Below are 27345 nucleotides of genomic sequence, written 5' to 3'. Positions count from 1 at the left end.
TTACTGTCTAAACCAGCCATTTTATGATGTTCTTCTTCGCAACTCATTAAGGGGATTTGAACGAAATACATTGTTGACTGGTGGTCTGAAATTATATTTGCCTTAGTGCAATTTCATATCAAATACGGAGCTTCCAGACTTTCTTATTTGATACAAATTATGCGTCAGGGAGATATGTCAATTGATTTAAAAGTAGGACTGTCCGAGGGATTGCGAGACGTCTCACTACTCGACCACCGACATTGACGGGGTCTGCAAGGTTCGAATCACTTTGAAGCTGCCAAGTTTTGCAATCAACGAGAAGATGAAAGTTGCCAAACTTTCGCAAATGTTTTCGAAGAAACCTGACGCTTGACAAAAACCTTAAAATGACATGTAACATAAATTAATGGAAACCCCGGGCGTTCTAATAGGGCCCATATTTTTTTTCATTGCTGAAAAACTAATGAACTAGCCTTGTCAAAATATGCATTTATCAATATTGCTAATGAATTTCTTCTTAAAGCTGTGAAAGAGCTGGGGCGCTTTGACGTTATAGATTTTTATCATGCTGCCACCATTTCAGTCATGTTCCCTGCATCACAGTGCTGAATGATGTTTTTTTTGTGCAAAAAGGAACCAGAGTATTTTCCTTCCAGCCTCGCTAAGGTTACGTTGATTTAAATGGGAAAACATCAAGATGGCCGCAACATGATAATGGTCCATTATACATGTTCTTGCAAGAACAACAAAGACAATGAAAATACAAAAATAAAACATGTTTAGTATAAACCCAATAAAATGACTTCATCAGCAAAATGTTATATGTACATTTGTATTAAATACAACATAACCATGAAATTATGAACATTCAGTGAAGCTAAAAGAAGTTCACTGATTGTTCTACATTATAAGTACAGCATTCCTACGATTACATAGTCAGTGTTAAAATTATCAAACTTGAGTTGTTAAAAAATACTAATTTCAATTTTGTAAACAAATTTATCCTTTTATGTATTACGTCAATAGTATTAAAATCCACCTTCCATTCATCATTTATTTTAAACAACAACAATGTGCAATTTCATTCCTTTTCCATTTTGTCTATATAAAGAAACGTATAGGCCTAGACGCTATCCTTGTACAGACTACAGAGGAGGTTTTTTTATTTAGTTTAAACACATTTAATGTTCATTTGTGTCTTTTAATTGTTATTTTATTGTTGTATTATCATGGCACGCAATTCAGTTTTTAACTGTTATATGTCACGCTTTTAAATAAACCATAATCCAAAACCAAACTATAAACCATAACCAATCTAGAAAAGATCTAAAAGTGTGTGCTCAATCAACCACCAATTAACAACCACCAATTAATGGTAAACGTAAAACAATGTTAATAATGAATAAGTTCATCATCAATATAAATATTTTCAGATACTCAAAATCTCAGACTTTTATGAAAAATATGAAGTCACGCCGTTATAGTGAGCAACTTGAGAATGACACCCGTTGCAATAATGTGTACATACTTCGCAACCAATTTAACCAATGTACGACATATATACCGCTCCAAGATTATAGTCTCTGAACAATCTGCTTCGGCAAGAAGGTTTGAAGGTCCCCTAGACTTGCAGAAAATGAAGGATGCTAATAGTAAACAGCATCGCCCCAAAACTCCTCCTGCATCAGGGTGAGAAAAAAAACCCCAACAGTTTAGCTGAAAAATGTAAATTATACCATGGAGCTATTTATAGCTCAATGATTAAACCGATCCTTGTTAGTGGGTGAAAAATTCGTTACGTGTTCCGCCTGGCATTCTTGGAAAATAATAAGGCGAAAAGCATAGAGCTATATTGAATTGGGTTGTTGCCTGGCGGGACTTTAATTTGTAAAAAAAAAAAAACAGGCATACTGTCGTCTGCTCCACTGGTAAAATGGAATGACCACCGTTAAATCATGGAGCTATATTCAATTCGTATATCAAGTTCCCGCCATCTTAATGGCTACCCAGAAATCGTCCGGTTACGTCATGCACTACACCCGGGCAGCCTCCACTGCTCGCGAGCTGGGGCATTGGTGGTGGACACTACAGACACAACTGTCACGCTACTCAACTAGGCCCAAAGAGTTCAATGAAGATACAACTACCACCCCCGCTCTATAAAAGAAAAGATGTGGTTTTGTTTGGTGTGTTTTTTGCAGTAGAGTTTCTTTCCGGTGTTGTTGCAATGTTGTGGTCCAAATACATCCAGACCGTATTGCCTCTACATGTAATTTGTTTAATGATTTGCAAACATTCGGGTCATATTTTCACCGAACAGATTGAAAGTCGGAAGACTACTGAGTGCAAGAATGGTGGATACACTTTTATTAAACACGAGAGAGAAAACCACGATAATTAAGCGGTTAGTATTATAAGCACTGTTGTAAGCCATAGTAGAAAAGTATACTCACTACTGGTGTGTCGGGGACAACGTAAGGCAAGCGAAAGTTGTCCCTTTCCAGGTTACGAACCCAATACTTCAAAAGAAATAAAGAAAAGAAAAATCTGCTACACATTGTATATACAATGTACATGTAAAATTATTTTTGACCAAAATGAGAATGGAAGACAACATTACAGATAAATATAACGAAAAAGGATAATTTTGATCTTGGTAGAGTTTGTTGAACATTTACATTCAGCATGCAGCCATAATATATTGAGCTGTCTTCTTTTTTTCAGTAACAGTGAACGTACAAGAACCAAACTAATGCGTACATCTCTGTGCAATATCAACAACATCCTGAAGATGAATGCAAAATATCCATTATAGACTTTTCTGCCTACCTGAGATGGGGGACGTGTCGTAGCTCTGTCTACAAAACCCACACCGAAGGATCTTTGATGATGATATCTGGGTGTGTTTGTCTCTGGCTTTTCAACACTTCTTGCGAAGCGAGCATGTATCATGATTACCGCCGCCATCAATCCCACGATAGCAAGAACCAGAACTCCCACAGCAGCCAGAATGACAACAACGGGGAAATTATCACCTTCCGAGTCTGGGCCTATTTTGTTATATAAAATAGATGGCATTATGAAAAATAATGGAATTATGCTTAGGGAATGCTTTCAAGTTCACCTTTTTTGTTGTTGAAAATATTTCATCCGAGCTCAAAAGGTGCCCTGACATCTCAGAGAAAACTCCGAGATGTTCCTGGATCGACGTGATTACGTTTACATTTAGAAGTAAATTATCCATAACGTAGGCCTACTCCCATTTGGTAAATTTTGTATAACTATGGCCAAATTCTTAGTCAGTCCCCATGTACATTTCCCATGAATTTCTCAAACAAAGAAGTAAAAACAAGCAATTTAGATAATTCTGACTTATGCTTCATCAAATTCATTGGCACAAAAGCTTGCGCAAAGTCAAGAATATCTTCTTCTTTTTTCAACTGAAACTGATCAATGAAAAACAATTTTGTTCCGTTAACTGTAGAAAACTGAGTTTTACTTCAAGGTTTTGTTTTCTTACATTGTTGATTCATACATTTACTCATTATACAAGATAGACACTACACAGACCTCCGTTTTCGCACAGACGTCCCGCGTAACCTTCCACGCATCTGGATGAGGAAATGAAACAAGAACGAGATTAGCATATCTTTATAATTATCGTATTTATTTTCAAACATTGCAATTCGTCACTTCAAAATCCTGCCCATTTTCAAAGAAAAAAAGTAATTTTATAATCACATAATGTTAAGACTTACTCGCAAGAATACACGTGGTCTTGGGGGCTTCCTACTTGCTTGCAGATGCCGCCATTTGTGCAGTAGTTCGTGGGGCAACCTTGATTTGGAACTGTTCAGAAATAAATAAAATACATCAATGATCATTTGCCGGAGACGGTGTAGTAAGACTGGAGTCCAGGACACGGACTCGAGTCAGTCTGGAGTCCAGGACACGGACTCGAGTCAATCTGGAGTCCAGGACACGGACTCGAGTCAATCTGGAGTCCAGGACACGGACTCGAGTCAATCTGGAGTCCAGGACACGGACTCGAGTCAGTCTGGAGTCCAGGACACGGACTCGAGTCAGTCTCGATTCGTAATCTCGATTACTTGGACTCGACTCGAGTCACTTGTGGGGAAAAAAGACTTCAAATTGAGACGAATGACTCGTGCCCCACCTTGTTTTAAACAAACAAAAAATAACTGTAGTAAATAGTTCCGACGTTATTTTTTTATCGAAAGTAACGCCGCTGAAGATAAATAACACTCACCAGGTGGTAATGCAAATAAGTGTTTATTAAATGCGCCTCTCCTTATTTCCTCACAACAGCGCATCCTAATATCCATATCGCTACGTGTACCTGGTTCCATGTCCATGCACATCAATATCATACAATGCATGACTCGGAATCGGACTCGAATCAAATGACTCGATACTCAGGCTCGGACTCGACCCAAGTGACTCCAAACTCGGACTCGAACTCGACTCAAGTACTCGACGACAACACTAATATTTACGATACCTCAATAGCATGTGATGTAGAAACACAACTTAATTAAAGTTCAAATTCCTTTCGCATTATATTATATTCCAGTGAAAATGAATTTAAGTGGCATTAAATGAACCTGCTGCATAGGTAGCTGACGGATCAATAGTAAGTGAACTGGATACATCTCCGTCGTTACTTCCTGCGCTGTTCAGGACTTGGACTAAAGCATTCGCCTCGATCACCGAGTTGGTAGGAAATATGGCAACGCCGTTGACCAGTAAACTCCCATTACGTATCGAAGAAATCACAAAATCCATGACGAGAGCGGTGGATGGTGAACCGCGGAGGATGTCCAACACCTGCAACAAATCAAATCAACATTAATATTTTTCCCCACAAGTAGGCCTAACAACAGATGCGATGGAAAACACGATGAAAAGTTCGACACGATATCAAATTTAAATTTACAAGTAGCACAGTCTATGATTATCGTTTATCAAAGAAGCTATCCATATTCGAGATTATCTGATTCTGTAAAGGGTTACATCTAATAGTCCGACGTCCCATTGGTCCGACGTCCCATTGGTCCCATGAAACATAATAGTACTGTGTAGTTCCACTGGTTCATGTTGACTGACTGTTACAACCGATAATGTATCACCAACCGATAATGTCACACAAATTGACCGATACTGTAACACTGACCGATGATGTAACAACAAATGACCGATAGTGTAGTAAAATGTACTACACTATCAGTCAAAATTTGCAACGTTATCGGTTAGGACCGATAATGTAACAACAATCGACTGATAGTGTAGTACATTTTACTGCACTATCGGTCAATTGTTGTTACATTATCGGTCAGTGATACAGTAGGCCCTATCGGTCAATTTGTGTGACATTATTGGTTGGTGATACATTATCCGTTGGTTACTACATTATCAGTTGTAACACTGACACTGACCCAAGGACGTCGGACCAATGGGACGTCCCCTCTTTAGAGCGCCAAACACCTACCGCCATGGTCACTTGTGCTGATAGCTCACGAAATGCCTGAGAGCTGCTGTCGGTAAGATCATCGGTAAATCTAGCTGATATGCCATTCAACGCGAGGATTCGGAGTCCGACAGTCACTTCAAATGGTAGAGTAAACAAAATTATTATCATTAAATGTCACTTTTCACTTTTAAACTTATATCAGCGAGATGATGTTTTGTGTTGCAAAGGCTTGTGTTGCTCCTTTGTGTAATAATGTCTGAATTGGGCCCACGATTCCTTTGGAGGCTAATTGTATACAGAAATATGATCAGCAAGTTCCTTTAAATATTATCTTTCACCTTATGATGTCATCATTACACAGGGGCGGATCCAGCTATGACTTAAGGGGAATTAAATGTCAAGGGTGGGGGTGGTTAGCAGTCAGTTTTGTGCATTGAAACGTCCATAAACAACTCTGTTGCAAACTATGTAGATGACTGTCGTTTTGAACATTAATTTTTTTATTTTAAAAGAATATGGCCACCAGCGTTGATGATGAATCAATAAATAGTAAATATTTGATTATTCGGGTGCACCACGAAGTGACGTATATATCGTCTATGGACTTTGTGCACATGATCACTTCGTGGTGCGACCGATAGCATAGCCATTGTTATCAGAAAGTCTCTGTCGGCCAGCAGCGTATCTGTTTTAGTATGCCGGGGCAACATTAAGACTTTACTGTATCGATGCCTGAACCGATCCTAGAAATACCTTCCGTAGTCAACTGTAGAGTAGAATCGGTAGTGGCCAGTCGGTCAGTGGTGAATTCAGACGTGGATGAACGGCCAGTCGTTGATGATTCTGTTGTAAGCAGTTGGTTGATTGTCGATTCTGCTGCTTTCGTTTCAGTCGACAATAATGATGACGATGACAACGATCCTGGGAGAAAGAAAAACACACCAAATCACATTACATGGACAACTATTGTCAAAAAATAATTCTACATGGTCATAAAAGTTAGCGAGAAGAACTTTTAAAATGAACTCTTTTTCCATTGAAACTGCATGGTCACTGTTGTGAAAAGAATCTGTAGATGACTGTCGGTTGTACATCAATTTCAAAGTATACATATATGGACGGCCAAAACTGAAAGATTTTTGAAAATGCAAAATTGAGGCTTGCATATTGTTACCTTCTGTAGTCAACTGAAGAATAGAATCAGTAGTGGCCAGCCGGTCCGCAAATTCAGAAGTGGATAATCGGCCAGTTGTTGATGATTCAGTTGAAAGTAGTTGGTTGATTGTCGATTCTGCTGCTTTTGTTTCAGTAGTCACTAATGGTGACGATGATAACGATTCTGGAGGAAGGGCAAAACTCACCCAATTAATAATAATAATTCTCCATGGTCATAAGTTAGAGACAATCCTGATATCCATATCGCTACGTGTACCGTGGTTCCATGTCCATGCACATCAATATCATACAATGCATGACTCGGAATCGGACTCGAATCAAATGACTTGATACTCAGGCTCTGACTCGACCCAACTGACTCCAAACTCGGACTCGAACTCGACTCAAGTACTCGACGACAACACTTTACGATACCTCAATAGCATGTGATGTAGAAACACAACATAACTAAAGTTCAAATTCCTTTTGCATTATATTATATTCCAGTTAAAATGTATATAAATGGTATTAAATGAACCTGCTGCATAGGTAGCTGACGGATCAATAGTTAGTGAACTGGATACATCTCCGTCGTTACTTCCAGCGCTGTTCAGGACCTGGACTAAAGCATTCGCCTCGATCACCGAGTTGGTAGGAAATATGGCAACACCGTTGACCAGTAAACTCCCATTACGTATCGAAGAAATCACAAAATCCATGACGAGAGCGGTGGATGGTGAACCGCGGAGGATGTCCAACACCTGCAACAAAACAAATCAACATTCATATGTTTCCCCACAAGTAGGCCTAACAACAGATGCGATGGGAAAACACGATGAAAAGTTCGACACGATATCAAATTTAAATTTACAAGTAGCACAGTCTATGATCGTTTATCAAAGAAGCTATCCATATTCGACATTATCTGATTCTGTAAAGGGTTACATCTAATTGTCCGACGTCCCATTGGTCCGATGAAACATAACAGTACTGTGTAGTTCCACTGGTTCAGGTTGACTGACACTGACCCCAGGACGTCGGACCAATGGGACGTCCCCTCTTTAAAGTACCGAACACCTACCGCCATGGTCACTTGTGCTGATAGCTCACGAAATGCCTGAGAGCTGCTGTTGGTAAGATCAGCGGTAAATCTAGCTGATATGCCATTCAACGCGAGGATTCGGAGTCCGACAGTCACTTCAAATGGTACAGAAAAAGAATATTATCACTAAATGTCACTTTTGACTTTTAAACTTATATCAGCGAGACAATGTTTTGTGTTGCAAAGGCTTCTCCTTTAAATAATGTCTGAATTGGGCCCACGTTTCCTTTGGAGGCTAATTGTATACAGAAATATGATCAGCAAGTTTCCTTTAAATATTGTGTTTCGCCTTATGATGTCATCATTACACAGGGGCGGATCCAGCTATGACTCAAGGGGGAATTAACTGTCAAGGGTGGGGGTGGTTAGCAGTCAGTTTTGTGCATTGAAACGTCCATAAACAACTCTGTTGCAAAATATGTAGATGACTGTCGTTTGAACGTTAATATTTTTATTTTAAAAGAATATGGCCACCAGCGTTGATGATGAATCAATCAATAGTAAATATTTGATTCTTCGGGTGCACCACGAAGTGACGTATATATCGTCTATGGACTTTGTGCACACGATCACTTCGTGGTGCGACCGATAGCATAGCCATTGCTATCAGAAAGTCTCTGTCGGCCAGCAGCGTATCTGTTTTAGTATGCCGGGGCAACATTAAGACTTTACTGTATCGATGCCTGAACCGATCCTAGAAATACCTTCCGTAGTCAACTGTAGAGTAGAATCGGTAGTGGCCAGTCGGTCAGTGGTGAATTCAGACGTGGATGAACGGCCAGTCGTTGATGATTCTGTTGTAAGCAGTTGGTTGATTGTCGATTCTGCTGCTTTCGTTTCAGTCGACAATAATGATGACGATGACAACGATCCTGGGAGAAAGAAAAACACACCAAATCACATTACATGGACAACTATTGTCAAAAAATAATTCTACATGGTCATAAAAGTTAGCGAGAAGAACTTTTAAAATGAACTCTTTTTCCATTGAAACTGCATGGTCACTGTTGTGAAAAGAATCTGTAGATGACTGTCGGTTGTACATCAATTTCAAAGTATACATATATGGACGGCCAAAACTGAAAGATTTTTGAAAATGCAAAATTGAGGCTTGCATATTGTTACCTTCTGTAGTCAACTGAAGAATAGAATCAGTAGTGGCCAGCCGGTCCGCAAATTCAGAAGTGGATAATCGGCCAGTTGTTGATGATTCAGTTGAAAGTAGTTGGTTGATTGTCGATTCTGCTGCTTTTGTTTCAGTAGTCACTAATGGTGACGATGATAACGATTCTGGAGGAAGGGCAAAACTCACCCAATTAATAATAATAATTCTCCATGGTCATAAGTTAGAGACAATTTTGTGAAAAAGTGAAATATTGTTTTTATTGAAAAATGCAAGGACAGCTCTGTGACAAAATCTGCAGATGACTGTCGGTCGTAATTTGATTTTGAAGTATAATATCTGCCAACTGTCGACCAACAACAACAGCATGTGTGAAAGAATTATTTTGGTAAAATAAACTGGCTTGCTACCTTCCGTATTCAATTGTAGAGTGGAACCGGTAGTGGCCAGTCGGTCATTGGCTAATTCAGAAGTGGATGAACGGCCAGTCGTTGATGATTCAGTTGTAATTAGTTGGTTGATTGTCGATTCAGCTGCATTTGTTTCAGTCGACAAAACTGGTAACGATGACGACGGTCCTGCAGGAAAGGAAAATCTCACCGAATCAGGTAAAGTAATGGTCAGAAGTTATAAGACAATTTGCTGTTTGACCAGTCGTTAACGAAGCTTGGTTCTTCAGTGGATACGTATTCAGTCGTCAATGATAATTCTGCTCGAAAATGTTCCCGTCAAAAAAGAAGAGACAATTTGGCAACCCCCACCCCAAAAAAGGAACCCCGCTCGGCTATTCAGACCAGTAATTATTTTCCAGTTGGTCTGTTGAACAGTCTTAATTACGTTACAATAATTTACCTCCTTTGTTCGATGAATCAGTGGAAGTATGATCGTCGGTCGTCGATAGTGATTCTGTGGTACAAAAGAAACATCTCGTCAAAAATGAAAGGTGTTGATATAATGGTGATGCTGACTGAGGACGGGGGCATGTGAAATGTTTCTCTGATAATCTTATTATCAGTTAAAATGTGGGATATTGGATATTCTTGGTCGAGTGACGTAAGTGTCCGGTGTTTGTTACGCATGTAGGCTTTTATGTGCACTTTCGCATTTAAAACTATTCAACCATCAGAAGGCGTAATTTACGGGAAGATAATAGCGCTATCTGATGACGGTACTGTAGTACGACAATAAACTTCTTTGAAAGTTGGAACAGTTACCGATTGCAAGCGTTGGGGACCTAGGGTTGTCGTTATTAAGTCACTGTTGCCATGGAAAAAAATCGCAATTGCAATAATTGATAACAAACGTGTATTCGCCTCAGACAGAGGAATTTTTCATCAGTGAGTTTTGGTTCTTGGGTTGGAGGGCATAAAAGGCCTACTGCATTCCATAAAATCTGTTAGGTGAGGTATATTTTCAATTACAAAGTGGTGCTTGGTGACATGAAATTTAAAATATTTAAATAATGGTAAAGTAAATAGATAGTTTTGTAAAATATTTGGATTTTTAAAGCAAATTTAAGAACTATTGGCGGAACTGTCATTTGACATAGAATAATTCCTGTAGATCTACTCATGTGAAATAATGAAAATACATGCAAATGATTCATCAAACGACGGTTGCAGGTTTTAGAAAACACTGAAGGGGTTTGTGGTTGGTCTATGTATATAGTGAGAACAGAAAAAATGTGAGCTTCAATTATTAGAAACTGACTTCTTTATTGTCATTTTCACAAGAAAAGACTATCTTTGACCTGAAATGTGCACTTCATGAGGCAAAAATGTTTTCAAATCAAGCAAATATCAGCTTTGCCCTACCATGATCAATAAGTTAGGTTTCCTGCTTTCCAGGTGGGTGACAAAAGGATTGCCACAAGAATCAGTGTAATAATATTAAACGGGAGGAATGAGCTACATAAAAAGCGAGACATTGAGTTTTCTCTGACGAGGAAATGCGTGTTACCCGAGTCAGTGGTGGCAAGTCGTTCGTTGATTGGCGATTCAGTGGTGATTGGTCGACTAGTCGTTATTGGTGAATCACTCGTAGTCACTTGGTTGATGTTTGCTTCCACAGTGGATGTCAAGTCAGCTGTCGTTGTTGATTCTGGTTGAAAGTAAAGAAAAGGTAAACTGCACCATGAAGTGGAGAAAAAGCCCCAACTTTAGCCAAAAGAGCAACATAAGTTTCTGCTTTCCAGGTGGCTGAACTAAGAAATTCCGCTGTAATCAACACAATAATAGTAGGAGGGGAAAATTAGCTCCATTAAAAGCAAGACATTGAGCTTTCTCTGATGAGGAAAAGCGTGTTACCTGAGTCAGTGGTGGCAAGTCGTCCGTTGATTGGCGATTCAGTGGTGATTGGTCGACCAGTCGTTATTGGCGAATCACTCGTAGTCAGTTGATTGATGTTTGCTTCCACAGTGGATGTCAAGTCAGCTGTCGTTGTTGATTCTTGTTGAATGTAGAGAAAACAAAAACGACACCATGAAGTGAAAAAACACAACTTTATCCAAAAGAGCTGCATGCGTTTGTGCTTTCCAGGTGGCTGGACTAAGAAATTACACTCGAATCAACACAATAATATTTGACGGGAAAAAACAAGAGCTCCATTAAAAGCGAGACAATGACTTTTCTCTGATGAGGAAAAGCGTGTTACCTGAGTCAGTGGTGGCAAGTCTTCCGTTGATTGGCGATTCAGTGGTGATTGGTCGACTAGTCGTTATTGGCGAATCACTCGTAGTCAGTTGGTTGATGTTTGCTTCCACAGTGGATGTCAAGTCAGCTGTCGTTGTTGATTCCAGATGAAAGTAGAGAAAAGGAAAACGGCACCATGAAGTGAAAAAAGCCCCAACTTTATCCAAAAGAGCAACATAAGTTTCTGCTTTCCAGGTGGCTAAACTAAGAAATTCCACTGAAATCAACACAATAATAGTAAGAGGGGAAAATTAGCTTCATTAAAAGCGAGACAATGACTTTTCTCTGATGAGGAAAAGCGTGTTACCTGAGTCAGTGGTGGCAAGTCGTCCGTTAATCGGCGATTCAGTGGTGATTGGTCGACCAGTCGTTATTTGTGAATCAGTCGTAGGTAGTTGGTTGATGTTTGCTTCCACAGTGGATGTCAAGTCAGCTGTCGTTGTTGATTCCAGATGAAAGTAGAGAAAAGGAAAACGGCACCATGAAGTGAAAAAAGCCCCAACTTTATCCAAAAGAGCGACATAAGTTTCTGCTTTCCAGGTGGCTGAACGAAATTCCACTGGAATCAACACAATAATAGTAGAAGGGGAAAATGAGCTTCATTAAAAGCGAGACAATGACTTTTCTCTGATGAGGAAAAGCGTGTTACCTGAGTCAGTGGTGGCAAGTCGTCCGTTGATCGGCGATTCAGTGGTGATTGGTCGACTAGTCGTTATTGGCGAATCACTCGTAGTCAGTTGGTTGATGTTTGCTTCCACAGTCGATGTCAAGTCAGCTGTCGTTGTTGATTCTGGTTGAAAGTAGAGAAAAGGAAAACGGCACCATAAAGTGAAAAAAGCCCCAACTTTATCCAAAAGAGCAACATAAGTTTCTGCTTTCCAGGTGGCTGAACTAAGAAATTCCACTGGAATCAACACAATAATAGTAGGAGGGGAAAATTAGCTCCATTAAAAGCAAGACATTGAGTTTTCTCTGATGAGGAAAAGCGTGTTACCTGAGTCAGTGGTGGCAAGTCGTCCGTTGATTGGCGATTCAGTGGTGATTGGTCGACAAGTCGTTATTGGTGAATCACTCGTAGTCACTTGGTTGATGTTTGCTTCCACAGTGGATGTCAAGTCAGCTGTCGTTGTTGATTCCAGATGAAAGTAGAGAAAAGGAAAACGGCACCATGAAGTGAAAAAAGCCCCAACTTTATCCAAAAGAGCAACATAAGTTTCTGCTTTCCAGGTGGCTGAACTAAGAAATTCCACTGGAATCAACACAATAATAGTAGGAGGGGAAAATTAGCTCCATTAAAAGCAAGACATTGAGTTTTCTCTGATGAGGAAAAGCGTTTTACCTGAGTCAGTGGTGGCAAGTCGTCCGTTGATTGGCGATTCAGTGGTGATTGGTCGACCAGTCGTTATTGGTGAATCAGTCGTAGGTAGTTGGTTGATGTTTACTTCCACAATGGATGTGAAATCAACTGTCGTTGTTGATTCTTGTTGAAAGTAGAGAAAAGGAAAACGTCACCATGAAGTGAAAAAAGCCCCAACTTTATCCAAAAGAGCAACAAAGGTTTCTGCTTTCCAGGTGGCTGAACTAAGAAATTCCACTGGAATCAACACAATAATATTAGAAGGGGAAAATGAGCTTCATTAAAAGCGAGCCCCAACTTTAAAAAGTGAAAAAGCCCCAACTTTATCCAAAAGAGCAACATAAGTTTCTGCTGTCCAGGTGGCTGAACTAAGAAATTCCACTGGAATCAACACAATAATATTAGAAGGGGAAAATGAGCTTCATTAAAAGCGAGACAATGACTTTTCTCTGATGAGGAAAAGCGTGTTACCTGAGTCAGTGGTGGCAAGTCGTCCGTTGATAGGCGATTCAGTGGTGATTGGTCGACTAGTCGTTATTGGCGAATCACTCGTAGGTAGTTGGTTGATGTTTGCTTCCACAGTGGATGTCAAGTCAGCTGTCGTTGTTGATTCCAGATGAAAGTAGAGAAAAGGAAAACGGCACCATAAAGTGAAAAAAGCCCCAACTTTATCCAAAAGAGCAACATAAGTTTCTGCTTTTCAGGTGGCTGAACTAAGAAATTCCACTGAAATCAACACAATAATAGTAAGAGGGGAAACTTAGCTTCATTAAAAGCGAGACAATGACTTTTCTCTGATGAGGAAAAGCGTGTTACCTGAGTCAGTGGTGGCAAGTCGTCCGTTGATTGGCGATTCAGTGGTGATTGGTCGACCAGTCGTTATTTGTGAATCAGTCGTAGGTAGTTGGTTGATGTTTGCTTCCACAGTGGATGTCAAGTCAGCTGTCGTTGTTGATTCCAGATGAAAGTAGAGAAAAGGAAAACGGCATGATAAAGTGAAAAAAAGCCCCAACTTTATCCAAAAGAGCAACATAAGTTTCTGCTTTCCAGGTGGCTGAACTAAGAAATTCCACTGGAATCAACACAATAATATTAGAAGGGGAAAATGAGCTTCATTGAAAATGAGCTTCATTAAAAGCGAGACAATGACTTTTCTCTGATGAGGAAAAGCGTGTTACCTGAGTCAGTGGTGGCAAGTCGTCCGTTGATCGGCGATTCAGTGGTGATTGGTCGACTAGTCGTTATTGGCGAATCACTCGTAGTCAGTTGGTTGATGTTTGCTTCCACAGTGGATGTCAAGTCAGCTGTCGTTGTTGATTCCAGATGAAAGTAGAGAAAAGGAAAACGGCACCATGAAGTGAAAAAAGCCCCAACTTTATCCAAAAGAGCGACATAAGTTTCTGCTTTCCAGGTGGCTGAACGAAATTCCACTGGAATCAACACAATAATAGTAGAAGGGGAAAATGAGCTTCATTAAAAGCGAGACAATGACTTTTCTCTGATGAGGAAAAGCGTGTTACCTGAGTCAGTGGTGGCAAGTCGTCCGTTGATCGGCGATTCAGTGGTGATTGGTCGACTAGTCGTTATTGGCGAATCACTCGTAGTCAGTTGGTTGATGTTTGCTTCCACAGTCGATGTCAAGTCAGCTGTCGTTGTTGATTCTGGTTGAAAGTAGAGAAAAGGAAAACGGCACCATAAAGTGAAAAAAGCCCCAACTTTATCCAAAAGAGCAACATAAGTTTCTGCTTTCCAGGTGGCTGAACTAAGAAATTCCACTGGAATCAACACAATAATAGTAGGAGGGGAAAATTAGCTCCATTAAAAGCAAGACATTGAGTTTTCTCTGATGAGGAAAAGCGTGTTACCTGAGTCAGTGGTGGCAAGTCGTCCGTTGATTGGCGATTCAGTGGTGATTGGTCGACAAGTCGTTATTGGTGAATCACTCGTAGTCACTTGGTTGATGTTTGCTTCCACAGTGGATGTCAAGTCAGCTGTCGTTGTTGATTCCAGATGAAAGTAGAGAAAAGGAAAACGGCACCATGAAGTGAAAAAAGCCCCAACTTTATCCAAAAGAGCAACATAAGTTTCTGCTTTCCAGGTGGCTGAACTAAGAAATTCCACTGGAATCAACACAATAATAGTAGGAGGGGAAAATTAGCTCCATTAAAAGCAAGACATTGAGTTTTCTCTGATGAGGAAAAGCGTTTTACCTGAGTCAGTGGTGGCAAGTCGTCCGTTGATTGGCGATTCAGTGGTGATTGGTCGACCAGTCGTTATTGGTGAATCAGTCGTAGGTAGTTGGTTGATGTTTACTTCCACAATGGATGTGAAATCAACTGTCGTTGTTGATTCTTGTTGAAAGTAGAGAAAAGGAAAACGTCACCATGAAGTGAAAAAAGCCCCAACTTTATCCAAAAGAGCAACAAAGGTTTCTGCTTTCCAGGTGGCTGAACTAAGAAATTCCACTGGAATCAACACAATAATATTAGAAGGGGAAAATGAGCTTCATTAAAAGCGAGCCCCAACTTTAAAAAGTGAAAAAGCCCCAACTTTATCCAAAAGAGCAACATAAGTTTCTGCTGTCCAGGTGGCTGAACTAAGAAATTCCACTGGAATCAACACAATAATATTAGAAGGGGAAAATGAGCTTCATTAAAAGCGAGACAATGACTTTTCTCTGATGAGGAAAAGCGTGTTACCTGAGTCAGTGGTGGCAAGTCGTCCGTTGATAGGCGATTCAGTGGTGATTGGTCGACTAGTCGTTATTGGCGAATCACTCGTAGGTAGTTGGTTGATGTTTGCTTCCACAGTGGATGTCAAGTCAGCTGTCGTTGTTGATTCCAGATGAAAGTAGAGAAAAGGAAAACGGCACCATAAAGTGAAAAAAGCCCCAACTTTATCCAAAAGAGCAACATAAGTTTCTGCTTTTCAGGTGGCTGAACTAAGAAATTCCACTGAAATCAACACAATAATAGTAAGAGGGGAAACTTAGCTTCATTAAAAGCGAGACAATGACTTTTCTCTGATGAGGAAAAGCGTGTTACCTGAGTCAGTGGTGGCAAGTCGTCCGTTGATTGGCGATTCAGTGGTGATTGGTCGACCAGTCGTTATTTGTGAATCAGTCGTAGGTAGTTGGTTGATGTTTGCTTCCACAGTGGATGTCAAGTCAGCTGTCGTTGTTGATTCCAGATGAAAGTAGAGAAAAGGAAAACGGCATGATAAAGTGAAAAAAAGCCCCAACTTTATCCAAAAGAGCAACATAAGTTTCTGCTTTCCAGGTGGCTGAACTAAGAAATTCCACTGGAATCAACACAATAATATTAGAAGGGGAAAATGAGCTTCATTGAAAATGAGCTTCATTAAAAGCGAGACAATGACTTTTCTCTGATGAGGAAAAGCGTGTTACCTGAGTCAGTGGTGGCAAGTCGTCCGTTGATCGGCGATTCAGTGGTGATTGGTCGACTAGTCGTTATTGGCGAATCACTCGTAGTCAGTTGGTTGATGTTTGCTTCCACAGTCGATGTCAAGTCAGCCGTCGTTGTTGATTCTGGTTGAAAGTAGAGAAAAGGAAAATGGCACCATAAAGTGGAAAAAGCCCCAACTTTATCCAAAAGAGCAACATAAGTTTCTGCTTTCCAGGTGACTGAACTAAGAAATTCCACTGGAATCAACACAATAATAGTAGGAGGGGAAAATTAGCTCCATTAAAAGCAAGACATTGAGTTTTCTCTGATGAGGAAAAGCGTGTTACCTGAGTCAGTGGTGGCAAGTCGTCCGTTGATTGGCGATTCAGTGGTGATTGGTCGACCAGTCGTTATTTGTGAATCAGTCGTAGGTAGTTGGTTGATGTTTGCTTCCACAGCGGATGTCAAGTCAGCTGTCGTTGTTGATTCCAGATGAAAGTAGAGAAAAGGAAAACGGCACCATGAAGTGAAAAAAGCCCCAACTTTATCCAAAAGAGCAACATAAGTTTCTGCTTTCCAGGTGGCTGAACTAAGAAATCCCACTGGAATCAACACAATAATGTTTGACGGGAAAAAACAAGAGCTCCATTACAAGCGAGCGATGACTTTTCTCTGATGAGGAAAAGCGTGTTACCTGAGTCAGTGGTGGCAAGTCGTCCGTTGATCGGCGATTCAGTGGTGATTGGTCGACTAGTCGTTATTGGTAAATCACTCGTAGGTAGTTGGTTGATTCTTGGTTCCATAGTGGATGTCAAGTCAGCTGTCGTTGTTGATTCCAGATGAAAGTAGAGAAAAGGAAAACGGCACCATGAAGTGAAAAAAGCCCCAACTTTATCCAAAAGAGCAACATAAGTTTCTGCTTTCCAGGTGGCTGAACTAAGAAATTCCACTGGAATCAACACAATAATATTTGAATGGGAAAATGAGCTTCATTAAAAGCAAGACAATGACTTTTCTCTGATGAGGAAAAGCGTGTTACCTGAGTCAGTGGTGGCAAGTCGTCCGTTGATCGGCGATTCAGTGGTGATTGGTCGACTAGTCGTTATTGGTGAATCATTCGTAGGTAGTTGGTTGATTCTTGGTTCCATAGTGGATGTCAAGTCAGCTGTCGTTGTTGATTCTGGTTGAAAGTAGAGAAAAGGAAAACGGCACCATGAAGTGGAAAAAAAAAAACTTAGCCAAAAGAGCAACATAAGTTTCTGCTTTCCAGGTGGCTGAACTAAGAAATTCCGCTGGAATCAACACAATAATATTAGAAGGGGAAAATGAGCTCCATTAAAAGCAAGACATTGACTTTTCTCTGATGAGGAAAAGCGTGTTACCTGAGTCAGTGGTGGCAAGTCGTTCGTTGATTGGCGATTCAGTGGTGATTGGTCGACCAGTCGTTATTGGTGAATCACTCGTAGGTAGTTGGTTGATTCTTGGTTCCATAGTGGATGTCAAGTCAGCTGTCGTTGTTGATTCTGGTTGAAAGTAGAGAAAAGGAAAACGGCACCATGAAGTGGAAAAAAAAAACAACTTTAGCCAAAAGAGCGAAATTCTTTTCTATTACCGACATTTTCGTACTAAAAAAATCTTCCTTTTACAGTTCTCAGATATGCATTCAGAGAAGCATTGGCGCACTAAGGATATAAGATTTGAGGCTTTGCATGGTGGAGTATCGGTATCGTTTCGGTTTGTGGTAACACCATGTGGTAATAACTACTGCTCAGTAGATATTTAGTTCTGAAAAGAACTTGTCCTACTGATTATCAACTTTCGCTAAGTAGTTTTAGTTCTGATAAGAACAGTCCTGCTTTAAGTTCTAAAAGAACTTGTCGTTGGTCTCAACGTTCCGACTAGCCTGCTCTAGTCATCGTCAGGAGACTGTTCTCATAAGAAATAAAACTACTCAGCGAAAGTTGATAACAAGCAGGACAACGGTCCTTTTCCAAAGTAAATATCTACTGAGCAGTAGTTATTGCCACATGGTGTTACCGCAAACCAAAACGATACCGGCACTAAGGATACAATTAATCACGGTGGTAATGTGTAGTTTACATCTCAAGTTCTATCTCAATCTCATTATTGAAAGAAATATGCTATAAGATATAGAGCGACGGGTAAACCCAGGACTTTCAATGATCCCATTTTTTTTTTAACTGGAATTGCCCCAAACTCCGTAAAATAGTCTTTGTGAAAAAAATAATAATAATAGCCAATAGATATTAGCGTTTGGTGAGTTACATACGCAGGGTGATCGGGCAGGCAACTATTTCATTGGTCATGACCAAATGGTTGTGAATATTTTACTAACACGTATACACCTTACTTTCAGTTTGATGACGTCAAAGCATTTGGAAGCCCAAGGTCAACATTTTACCGGATATCATTATTTGTACTACGACTACAGTCATTATACATGGATCATATGATGGATTTGAATCGAAAAGAAATAAAGAAAACTAATCATTCACAAATTTGCCCTACAATTACTTGCGGTCTGATGTCGTGATTCTGAAAACTCGTTAAACCATTTGCAGTTGTTCAAAGAATATCTATAGGCAATTTTGACGAATGGTTTTTCAATTCAAGAAGTTCAACTGTCTTTGAAGTGCCGCTAGAGGGCACCCTTTGATGACGTCATCATGCCTCTTTTGTGTTTGGCATCCTTCACTAAATATTACCATAATTTGTTTAATGAAAAAAAAATGCGTCAGTTTCCAGTTATATTACATTCTCATTGCACTTCCGTTAACACCGGAAATAAAGGTGAAAAGGGTTTGTCACCGGGAATCCAAACTATTGTCATTTAGGCAATGTTACAAACAAAATAGAACGGATTCATTTAAAATGTTAGAGTTCAAAGTAATTTTTCAAATGTTGACATAAAATCGCTTGTAATTTGATACCTGATGACGTCATGATGACGTTACAAAATTAAAGTTAATACAAGGTTTTATCGTAACCCCGTGAACCGTATGGAAGACAGTTTGGTTTGTTTTGATGTGAGGCTTCTGTTTGCATTTTGATTTCACCTAACTTTGACGTAACCCCGCAAGTCAAGGCCAAGCGACCTCACGTTTATCAATGTGTGGTATATTAGATAATGATGAAAATTTTTTCAAGAGTTATAAGTGACAGAAAATGTTTACTTTTTGCACTCAAATAGCTCATTATTTTTATACCCGATGACGTCATCATGATGTCAGAGTAATATTTGCACACCTCGGGATCAGGGTTGATCTTTGTTCAAAGTTTCAAGTTTATACCATGAACCGTTTAGAAGAAAAGTCGCGGAGAATTATCGACGTTTCCACCCAATAAACGGAAGCAGTATTTCGGAAAGTGTTGACCGAGGGGTTAGACTGTCGAAAGTGGGGCTGTTCAACAATGTGTAAATTTTAGTCATAAGTTTCGCCGTTAGGTCTAGGTGACTGGGAGCTATGGCTCAATATATTTATACAGGCATTAAATGTACCAGAAGTATACCCGTGCCTCTCCGATAAAACCAGCAAGCAAGGCCTGCCAGCCAATGGCTTTGGATATACATGTCAAGTGCTTATAAGGCCAACAAAAAAAGTCTCCGGTTTCTGGTATGCGCGCGCGTCGCCGTAGCCATGCGTGTCGGCAAAATGAAAAAGTTTTTTTTTCAATGAAAGATGATGTCTCAAAACCGCCAAACTCACTGGTTTGACTGGAATCCTGCTGCTGCACGATTTTAACGTGTTTTTAGATGGGGTTATGATCGAAAATAAGCTTTATGTGGCCTCTCTGGACTCCCATATATTTGCACTAGTCTAAGACTTAGTTTAGGCGGGCACCAGTTGCAGTCATCAGCCGACATTTGAAGCAAAAAAGTCAGGTCAAAAAAAAAAAAAAAGCCGCGTCGCCGCACCTCTTTTTGGACAAGCTCCATACCAGAAACCGGAGACTTTTTTGGCCTAAGCAAACTCGGGACTGATATTTACATATCCAGTTCCCGATGAAAATTCCATCGAATGTTTCAGACGGATTGACGGAGAAGACTTACCTGCTGGGGTTGTAGGATTGTCCACAACTGTTGACACCTCTGTGCTACATTCCGATGGATTCCCTCTCCTAAAAGACAACAGTCGTAATTGAAATATATACAGTTTTTTTTGGATGGAGATGGAACTAAAATCAACAAAACCCTGTAAAAAAAAGGACAAAAGGAGTGTGTTACTTTAATAAGGAAAATTGACATCGGGTCCGTAGAAATGGATATGGTCGGGGAGGGTTGGGTTCAATTACCAACACATGTAGTTTCATTGGCTAATATTTTGAATCAACAAATATTGTGTGAATGATTACATTTTAAGTATCGTACAACTTTTAGATACAAAATGTAAATACTTGGTTAACAAAAAAAGCGCGATTACCCTCACAACAAGCTAGCCCCGGTCCTGCAGCTGCATAGCATATAGCAGTTGTTAGAAAAAAAACCGGGCATGGAGGGAAAATCGTGTGAGTCGTGGCCATTTCTTGTCAAAATATGGGGGACCGAACAGTTAGCGAGGAAGAGTGTTGTGGGAACCTATGGATTCTCTGTTACGTCACTTATAATTTGAAACTTACTTCTTGCACTTCTGCGTAGGTCCTTCGCCAACAATTGCACTCATTTAAAGTAAAGCGAGTGATTTGTTTTGTCTTAGTCACCAAATAAACATTCAGATGTAGTATAATCGTACAGATATAGACTTTAAATTTCAATATTAGAAAATCGTAGACAGCACGGCTCTGAAAAAAATCGAATCTCTGACCAGCACTGCAGATATTCTTTCCTTAATTTACCAACTTTGACTTTGTCAGCAGATTGCAGAGGGGCACATTGTCTCCAAACTGTATAGTATGATCTGCGGCCAGTACATTCATGCTACGTGCACCGTCCTTTGCAGACAAACTCGCGTATACTTAAAACGTCGTATTTTTTTTAAAGCTCGTTCTTGCCTTTTCTGGTATAGCGGTCCATAGCTCCGACGCCTGATAAGTCCGACGCCTCGGTTTTCCGAAGTCGGACTTATGAGGCGTCGGACGTATGATACGGCCCCCATACAAAATCTTTTAAAAGACAGAGGCAAGAAATAATAAAAAAGGAAATCCCTACCTTCCAGGATCCACTATTTTCAAAATTTGTCCTCGATCATTATTTGCGGATTGTTCAGTTTTTCCCATAAAGTACACCTCACCTGCCGACGAAATGATAAAATGCACGTCAGGAAGAAGATAGACATATTTCTTTTAGCAGTTTTGTGCCTCACTGTTAATGTTGACGCCCGAGTTCTCAGCACCTATACTCATTGGATTGACGTACGGCGTCATCTTGCCGCAGAAAAAGTGCGTAGAATCGACTCTCGTTAATACAAAGTTCTCCGGACTCATGAATGCATGGATGTCCTCTTATTATCCGGAAGATCGTTTTATGCGGAAAGCCATTTGTATATTAGCCTACTCGGCTTGCACGGAAAGTCGATTGCGCAAGCATATCCCCATGTAGTGTTGTTGTCGAGTCAATCACAAGTCCCCATACGGTCCCTGCAAGTCGATCACAAGCCCATCACAAGTCCTTCAGTCTCAATCCACTTGCTATTCAAACAAGCTCGCGGGAACGGGGGTGCTGTGGGTGCTGTAGCACCCCCATCTTTTTGGATGGGGGTGCTGGAATATGCTTCAGTACCCCCTACTCCCGGGAAAAATGTGTTCCAGCCAGCAGTGTTCAACGACGATGAAATTGCGCCGCTGCACTATACATTATGCTTGCTCTATACAAATATCTTCTTCGTTTTGTTCGTTTCTAGTTTTGCCACGGCTAAGCGCGGCGCTTTGAACGTCTAGCACAAAGGAACACTGCAAAATATCCAGAAGAGGTATTTTCTAAATCTTCAGGCAGTGCTTAATCTAATGTATCTAAATTCATAACATGATATAGGATATTTCCGCCATAATGGAAGCTTTGACCCGAAAGCAATAACCTCGGCGATGACAATGGTGGCAAAGTTGATTATGCTTGCCAGGATTTTTTTCATTCGATCTTTCAATAGGGGCAAATATTCATACCTTTCCCCTGAAGGTTTTTCTTTTCATTTAAAACTTTTATAGACGTTGCTAGCATTCTGTATTCAACATATAGCAAGGTTCACACACACACACACACACACAGACTTGTTTCACATGACTAGTGTGGACTTTCCATTGCTTTCGTGTAGTTAAGAAAAACCAGTGAAAAAACTCATTTTTCTCAAACTGTGAAAACTCTTTCAACCCAATTTTTTTTCTATGATTCCCTTTAGTGTTTCTCTTCATTCTGCTACAGATAAACCTAACCCAAAAATGCCTCTAAACCTGTTTTCCAGAAATGGGGAAACACTGTGTGGACGTGGGGCAAGTCCACACAACGTCGGTGCTACCTACATTATGTGGACGTCTTTTGTTCGGAAGTCCACACTGCGTATGTAAGACAAGCTCACCCATTCCCAAACTAATAGGAGTGGGAGCGGCTTTCATTGAAACCAGTCATGCTTTACGCAAATTCCAGTGTAGTTATAAAAAAAAGAAGCTATTCAAGTTTTACCCTCTGCAAGTTTTTTTCCTCATAAAAAATCAGTAGACCGATAAATCCTTGCCTATAGCCCCAAACTTGCCATCTATTGATCATAAACACAAAGATGCATTTGGTGTGTTAGTCTTTTATATTTGCCATTCCCTGTAACAAACAAAATACACTGCAAATATATCGAGAGCTACATCGTCTAGGCCTATGTGAATATTTTTATGAACAGCAATTCATCCGCTTCCAGTGGAACCATTTTGTTTTAACTTGAACCAAAAAACATCCTTTCGGGTTTTATAAGTTTAAGTATATACTTCATTATATTTCATCACAGTGCATCCAGAATCCAACATTTTCAGGGGCCTTAAAGCAGGCCCTTTGCCCTGTGGCCTCACGCCGTAAGGGCTCGGAAAATAAAACAAAACATACACGACGGAATTTACTAAATGTAAGAAAGCAACCTTGCAATAATAATATTTACATGCGATGTCATGCATAATGATACAATTCTTCTTAACAGAATTAAATGGAACAAAAAATGGAGATAAAAATACAGGGTTCTCGATTTTTCAGTACAGTAGAAACGTTATAATAGCAACAGTTTTCTAAACAAAAAAGTGAAATAAATTGTCTTTATAATCTAAAAAAACCCAAAAAACACCTTTTGCTAAAAAAAAGTCATATGAAAGAGGCCTGGAATCGCCTCAGATTGCACCACAGAGCATCCATATTCTAGAATCCCCGGGGCCCTTTAAGCCACGCCATAAGGGCTTTGTGCTCCGCGTTCGCATTAATTTTGTCCGTCCTTAAGAAATTCCAGCGCCCCTGGCAAAAGTTTGTTCCAGCGGGCTTGTATTCAAATGAACCGTTTCAAAAGACCCTCTACTTCGTATGTAAGACCAACTACGCCCTAACCGGTCTCAACATGATGGATCTAGATAACGTTACAAAGTGAGAGCTATTTAAAAACTCTGAACAATGTGCAACACGCATTTACCTCTTTCGTCCTCTGCGAATGACATGATGTATCTTGGGAAGGTATTGAGCAGATTTCCTTTGCAAACCGATGAGTCGCCCAAGCAGATATCTTGCCTCTCCCAGGTGTTCGTCGTTGTGTTTTCGGTGAGTTGGAACAGTCGGCTACAAACAGAGTCAGAGATCATACTCAATTAATAATCTGAGACGGTTAATACTCATTTGTCGGTCAAGGCGGCTGCCAAGGACCCATGCGTATTTTTTTCTTTTGTAGCCAAGTCACTTACCAAAACACGCATGCGTGCAGCAACCACGTGATTGAAGTACACAATGTAATCTATCTTGTGTGTTAATCATGACATGTCTTAATAGGCCTATGTGGGGTTTAGCTCTTAAATCGACGCCAAAGCTATACACCGTGGCCTAGTGGTTATTTACTGGTGTTTCTTTTTGTATATAGATTTCTGGAAACCATGGCTTCGAATCCAAGCGAATACAAGTAAATGCGAAAAGATGCGAAAAGACAGGGTTGAAAACAGTGGTGGTTCTTACCCATACTGGAAATCGCCAAAGATATATTTGCCGTTAAGGTTGGGCGATTGACATCCTCTGTACACGAAACCTCCAATGACACATTTGCCCTCTGAGTGTGGATAGCTATGGATTGGTAAGACTTCATCAGCTGGGGAGGAAGCAATGTTGAGGTTATTTTCATGAGTATTATTATAAAAAAAGCAAAAAACAAAACAAAAAGCAATCTAGCTAGTGATATGTAATTGACGCGACAATCAACAAGCAAAGCATTTAACAATGTCATATTTGCGTTTCGGAAGTATGTCTTTTGCTCTGTGTTCTGGTTCGGAAGGGTAAAGAACAGAAAGCTGTCCGCTGGAACACCTAAGTTATTGTAAAACAAAAATTGAAGGAAGATTTGCGTTATTTGTTTAAGAGGGGTTTTGCCACTTTTAATTACCTAGCCACTGGTCGTTACACTGTCCGCTTTTGAAACAGGAGAATCCCTCTTTAGCCCGCCAGCCATAGTTGCCTCCTTTGACGATGATATTGACCTCCTCATACGAACTCTGACCGACGTCGCCGAAGAACATGCGACCCTTACCGTACCCGGTCAGTCTGTCGCCCCGGTCCACCGAACCTCTCCATGAGTTACGTACTCCATAGGCGTAGATTTCTGGGCGGGTGTTAACGACCCCCACAAATGGGTTATCTGGTGGAATTCCGTAGTTTCGGCCGCCTGTCTGGCTGTCCACGTCAATTCGGAGAATCTTACCTAGAAGACTATTCCTTTGTAAGAAGGAAAAGAATAACATGATCAAGGTGGAGTCGTCTTTAATTTGCTTTTGCAAACAAACATGCCTACCTTTCGAGTAGACTGGTTCATGCATAAGGGGGAACCAGTCGACTTTTGCGAGCCGAATATAATTCGGAGTTGGCCATCGGACCCACCCCGCCCCCCCTCCCCCATTTGTGTGGTGGGAAACAAAGAAATGTCGATTTTAAGGTTCCCATAGTCCAAAACTCCAAATGGATATAGTTAAGAAAATAGGATAATAAACAGTATAAAGCTTTAAATACACCATTTAGCGGTAAGGTTAAGGGACATAAGCGCACAACTTTGCATACGATGTACATTTGTATCATGGACAGCGACCCTAGTGTCATATGTGTTGTCCAGCCTCCCCCCTTTATAAATTCGAATAACCTCCGGCCCGACAATAATTCGGCTATCGCAAGGCGTGTTTTGTGCGCAAAATGAAACCTCATTTGAGAGGGTGTCAAAACCCCAAAATCGAAAAGAAATAGTTTTTAGTGAAAACAAAACTACAAATTTCAAATTTCGTTAGGAGGGAAAAAACCCTGTTTTTTGAAGATTACAGGGTTATGCTATTTAAACTGATTTCTGTGCGTGTTTCCATAAAAAGTCGGAAATTGAAGTTTAATGAAACTTACTTATTGAGTGCGACATTGTGTGGATCACCACCTGCTCCTCCGTCTCCAAGGCTTGCGTACAGGTAGCCATCTAACCCAAACAGTAACTGACCGCCGTTGTGGTTGACAAATGGCTGGTCCTCGTCTAAGATAACTTTTTCCGTTGAAACATCAGCTCTATTTTTGTCATTGGCCATAACTTTGAATTCGCTAATTCGAATGAATATATTGTTGAGCCTCGGGCCCGCCGTGTAAAAAACATAGAACTTGGAATTGTCTGTGAAGTTTGGGTGAAAGGCCGCGCCAAGTAAACCTCGTTCGTCTCCATTAAATTTTTTTACGGTAACTGAATCGCGGATGTCCAAGAAAGGGGTCTCCAGTCTGGTACGATTCTCCAAAAACACATGTATGACTCCGAGCTGCTCTCCAATAAACAATCGGTGGGTGTTGTCGTTGGCGTGGATGGCGAAGATAGGATTGCGTAGACCGCCGGCGAATTCCTCAAGGCACAGACACTGACTGCGACCGGTCCCTGACTGCGCCTCCCCCACCCACTTTGAGAGATCATCATCGGTTAAGACATCGGGAAAGCAGTAATCCATATCCGTTATGGCCATTCTATCACAAAACTCAACAGCCGAGTCGGCAGCGGCTTGTCGCACCAGCTCCTCCGTGGTGATGAAGGGGACGAGTTGGCCGCAATATCGATGAAACTCGGTGCAGTAATCGCTGCAAAGCCCGGGCAACTGTCTTATATTCTCCGGTGAGTCCTCACCATCGAAAACATGAGCCGCGTACGGTGAACAATCCTGACAGAGGATTTCTCTCAGGAAATTACTGCAATTGCTCGATAAGCTTCCATGCATGGTATTATATTCCGTGACGATAGTCTGAAAGGTCTGCCTAATTTGCCGATCCTTTGCGAGGGTGCAGCATCCGAAGTCTTGGTACAGAGTGCAGAACTCTGGTTGATCGCCCTGGTCGAAGCTAAACGGTGGGAAAAAGTCAAGGCATTGTGGATGTGCAGTTGAATCTCCAATCATCGACAGCAAAATCTGGACCACAAAATAAGACTTTGTCCCGAAGTAAATAAAATGTGCATTGCATGTCGTCATTGTATATCAAAATAAGGCAGTGTTAGATATGCATGTACACGACGTGTATACAAAAAGCTTCACAGTGTCAGTGTGTGACGACTGTAGCAAGAAGATTCAGGCAAACGTTGTTCTACAGCAAATCGTTGAGCCAAAACGTATGCAACGGTACAACCACACCCAAACATATTGCCCAGATGACTGGCAGTGGCACACACGCATCACAAAATGAAGGACGTGATTGGACTTTGAAGTTCGAAGATTACGACGAAATATAATGCAATGGACAAGTTGAACAAAGAAAACTGACTCAGTGGAGCCATGGAGCTATAGCTCCATGGTGGAGCGGGGCTAGACTTGCCACCTCTGCGGACACGTATTATTTTTGTTGCAGCATATATCGTATTTTAACCAA

At 40.6% G+C, this 27345-nt stretch overlaps 1 protein-coding gene across 50 annotated transcripts; it reads right to left on the bottom strand.

The window, feature by feature from the left end:
* Positions 1-27345, bottom strand: LOC119742551 (uncharacterized threonine-rich GPI-anchored glycoprotein PJ4664.02-like). Of its 50 annotated transcripts, none has more exons than XM_038218584.1 (41): positions 25858-27343; positions 24863-25191; positions 24442-24571; positions 23912-24054; positions 21472-21553; positions 20377-20444; positions 17687-17827; positions 17344-17484; positions 16999-17139; positions 16652-16792; positions 16307-16447; positions 15945-16085; positions 15600-15740; positions 15111-15251; positions 14766-14906; positions 14421-14561; positions 14079-14219; positions 13717-13857; positions 13372-13512; positions 12883-13023; positions 12538-12678; positions 12193-12318; positions 11851-11991; positions 11506-11646; positions 11160-11300; positions 10813-10953; positions 9706-9759; positions 9264-9431; positions 8856-9020; positions 8435-8602; positions 7710-7825; positions 7167-7389; positions 6648-6812; positions 6227-6394; positions 5492-5607; positions 4608-4830; positions 3741-3831; positions 3553-3593; positions 2812-3032; positions 2436-2501; positions 1-1661 (listed from the first exon to the last, which is right to left on the bottom strand). In XM_038218584.1, the coding sequence occupies exons 1-41, from the start codon at positions 26949-26951 to the stop codon at positions 1629-1631; spliced, it is 6669 nt and encodes a 2222-aa protein (XP_038074512.1). In that variant the 5' UTR covers positions 26952-27343; the 3' UTR covers positions 1-1628. The 50 variants fall into 50 exon arrangements, with proteins under 50 accessions (XP_038074512.1, XP_038074518.1, XP_038074513.1 ...); XM_038218590.1 differs by having other exon boundaries at positions 12538-12663; XM_038218585.1 differs by having other exon boundaries at positions 12193-12333; positions 14421-14546.

The sequence above is a fragment of the Patiria miniata genome, unplaced genomic scaffold, assembly GCF_015706575.1.
Source record: "Patiria miniata isolate m_02_andy unplaced genomic scaffold, ASM1570657v1 HiC_scaffold_6, whole genome shotgun sequence".
Lineage (NCBI taxonomy): Eukaryota > Metazoa > Echinodermata > Asteroidea > Valvatida > Asterinidae > Patiria > Patiria miniata.
This window is presented reverse-complemented; position numbering and strand designations above follow the sequence as displayed.

Bases quoted from the DNA above. Each gene is read 5' to 3' on its own strand.
- LOC119742551 (XM_038218567.1), bottom strand. From the start codon at position 26,951: ATGACGACATGCAATGCACATTTTATTTACTTCGGGACAAAGTCTTAT. The intron at 16,448-16,651 runs GTAACACGCTTT...ACTTTCAACCAG, and splicing joins ACTTGCCACCACTGACTCAG to AATCAACAACGACGGCTGAC. The intron at 4,831-5,491 runs GTAGGTGTTTGG...GATTTGTTGCAG, and splicing joins CAGCACAAGTGACCATGGCG to GTGTTGGACATCCTCCGCGG.